This window comes from Henckelia pumila, unplaced genomic scaffold (assembly GCF_033568475.1).
Source record: "Henckelia pumila isolate YLH828 unplaced genomic scaffold, ASM3356847v2 CTG_461:::fragment_3, whole genome shotgun sequence".
In the NCBI taxonomy this organism is placed as follows: domain Eukaryota; kingdom Viridiplantae; phylum Streptophyta; class Magnoliopsida; order Lamiales; family Gesneriaceae; genus Henckelia; species Henckelia pumila.
In genome coordinates this window covers 3,633,822-3,636,175 of record NW_027331831.1, presented here as the reverse complement: position 1 = coordinate 3,636,175, position 2,354 = coordinate 3,633,822, and the positions used below count along the sequence as shown (strand labels likewise).

The 2,354-nt window shown below is 40.2% G+C and overlaps 1 protein-coding gene across 1 annotated transcript; it reads left to right on the top strand.

Annotated features, from left to right (window-relative positions):
• LOC140871525 (protein RGF1 INDUCIBLE TRANSCRIPTION FACTOR 1-like) lies at positions 1-2,025 on the top strand. The gene is made up of 4 exons (XM_073274060.1): positions 1-281; positions 406-603; positions 923-1,138; positions 1,272-2,025. Exons 1-4 carry the CDS (start codon positions 279-281, stop codon positions 1,530-1,532), a joined length of 678 nt encoding a protein of 225 aa, XP_073130161.1. The 5' UTR covers positions 1-278; the 3' UTR covers positions 1,533-2,025.
• The last annotated feature ends 329 nt before the right edge of the window (positions 2,026-2,354 follow it).

The window sequence follows — 2,354 nt, the reverse complement described above, 5'->3', positions numbered from 1 at the left end:
AGAACGATGCATCCCCTCTATGTTTCTCTCTCACCGCCTCGCCTCCACTTCTACACAAAAACTTTCCATCCCACAGCCACCTTTTCTTTTCTCTCCAAGAAAAGACCTTTACTCCATTGTAGAAAAACACACGCACACAACACTTTTTTCTCTAAATAGTGCGAGGAGAGGACAAGTCTGTTGTGTTCAGCACTCAGTGTATTGCCGAATCATTCAAGCTGGCGATCGATAATCAAGAAACGGGTGTCCGTGAAATCAAGCCCAAGAATAGGAGAATCATGGTAATGGTAATTTCATGAGCTGTTGATTGATATGTTCATTTGGGGTTGTTTTCTTTTGTGGGTTTCTTTCTCTCTTTTTGTTTTTTTCGTTTCTTGAATGGCGGGTTTTTGGGTTTTTTTTCAGGGAGCTGGAGGACCCGATGAAGAGGACAACAGGTGGCCGCCATGGCTGAAGCCTCTGTTGAAGGAGCAATTCTTTGTTCAATGCAAATTTCACGTTGATTCACACAAGAGTGAATGCAATATGTACTGTTTGGACTGTATGAATGGTCCTCTCTGTTCACTCTGTTTGGCTTACCACAAGGACCATCGCGCTATTCAGGTATAATTTCTTGTTTCAAAATTCATTCACCTTTTTCAATGTTTTCAGGCTGTGGATTTCTGCCATTTCCGCCCCTTTGTGGTTTCCCCTGTTTCATGTGTTTCTTGAAGATTTGGTTTTGGTCTTATCAATGCTATTGCTACCCTTCTTTTTTCGAGATTCCTTCATCTTTTTATAGCGTTGACCTGCAAACTGAGATAAAGTTGTGAAATGTCTACCTTGTATCGCATTTCCCATTCACATTGCATTGCCTAATTGGATGTTAGAATTCAGGGGTTTTGTAATTTTGAACTTATTTATCTTTTTTTGCTCTCATCAGATAAGGAGGTCATCATACCACGATGTTATCAGGGTGTCTGAAATCCAAAAGTTTCTTGACATCAGCTCTGTTCAGACATACATAATCAACAGTGCTAAGGTAGTTTTCTTGAATGAGAGGCCACAGCCTAGGCCTGGGAAAGGCGTCACCAACACCTGCGAAGTCTGCGAGCGTAGCCTTCTCGATTCCTTCAGATTCTGCTCGCTCGGTTGCAAGGTACAGATAATCCCACCATTTCTTTTACTCTACACCGACCCCTAAACTCTTGCATTTTAATCGTGAGTTTTGCAGATTCTTGGCGATTTGGTGTCTTCACTCACTCGGTTTTTCATTATATTTATTTCCTCAGATTGTTGGGACATCGACAAATGTCGGTATCCAAAAGAATAAGCTGTCACCGGAGAAGAGAAGGCCACGTCTGGCGGCGGCGGAGGATTCAGATGACTCCCAAAGCAGCAGCAGCAGCCGCGTCCACGGCCGGAGCACCAACAAGCCTCCCAGCTTTGTCCCATCGACGCCGCCTCCTACGTCTGCTAGTTACCGAACCGCCAAGCGAAGAAAGGGAATTCCCCATAGAGCCCCAATGGGAGGACTTCTGGTTGAAATATGAAATTCCCGTATAGCCCCTTTACAAACTGAAATTGGCCTTCTCCCCATCACCAATTAAAAAAAAAAAGAAAAAAAAAAAGAAGGAAAGGAAGAAAAAGGATAGCCCAAAACCTCACTCTGTGGCTGATTTAGCTCCTCTTCTTCTTCTCCTTTCAATCTAGGGGGTGCCACATTGTAAATAGAGGCAATATAAAAATTATAGAATGTGAAATATTGTTGGGCAGGAGCCAAGTATGTAGAAATAATAAAAACAATTACTAAGTTTGATATTATATATATAACATAAAATAGCATATTCAAGTGTTTGGTCTGTGAAATCCACATACATCTTTTTAGGCCTTACGGTGTGGTTGTAGATTATGGGATTTTGTTCTATAATTTTGGCCTCTTAGTTTACTTACGGTCAATGGACAAAACTGTAAATGTGTAGTTTGTGCCTTTAGGCTGCTGTGTTCATGTATTCTAGAAATGAAAGGAAATTATCTGTGTTATTATATTTTCGCCTAATTGCGATTGTTTTCGAGTTGTACATTTGATGTAGCCGTGAAATAAGTGCAGGTATTACGCTCCATGGGTTGAGGAGATAAATTTTTTAAATAAATGTGAGAACCAAAAATAAAGATAACATGAAGTGATTTAGTAATTTGAAAATTGGGTGTGGTATTATTAGTTAGTTTGAATTATAATTTGGAAAAGATTTTGCCAATTTGAGATGGATTTGGAATGAGGATGAAGAAGTGATTTTTTGGGGGTTGAGGCAGGAATCGAACCGTGGTTGATGAATGCTAATATTTATTTATTTATTTAGAAGGAAATGAATGCT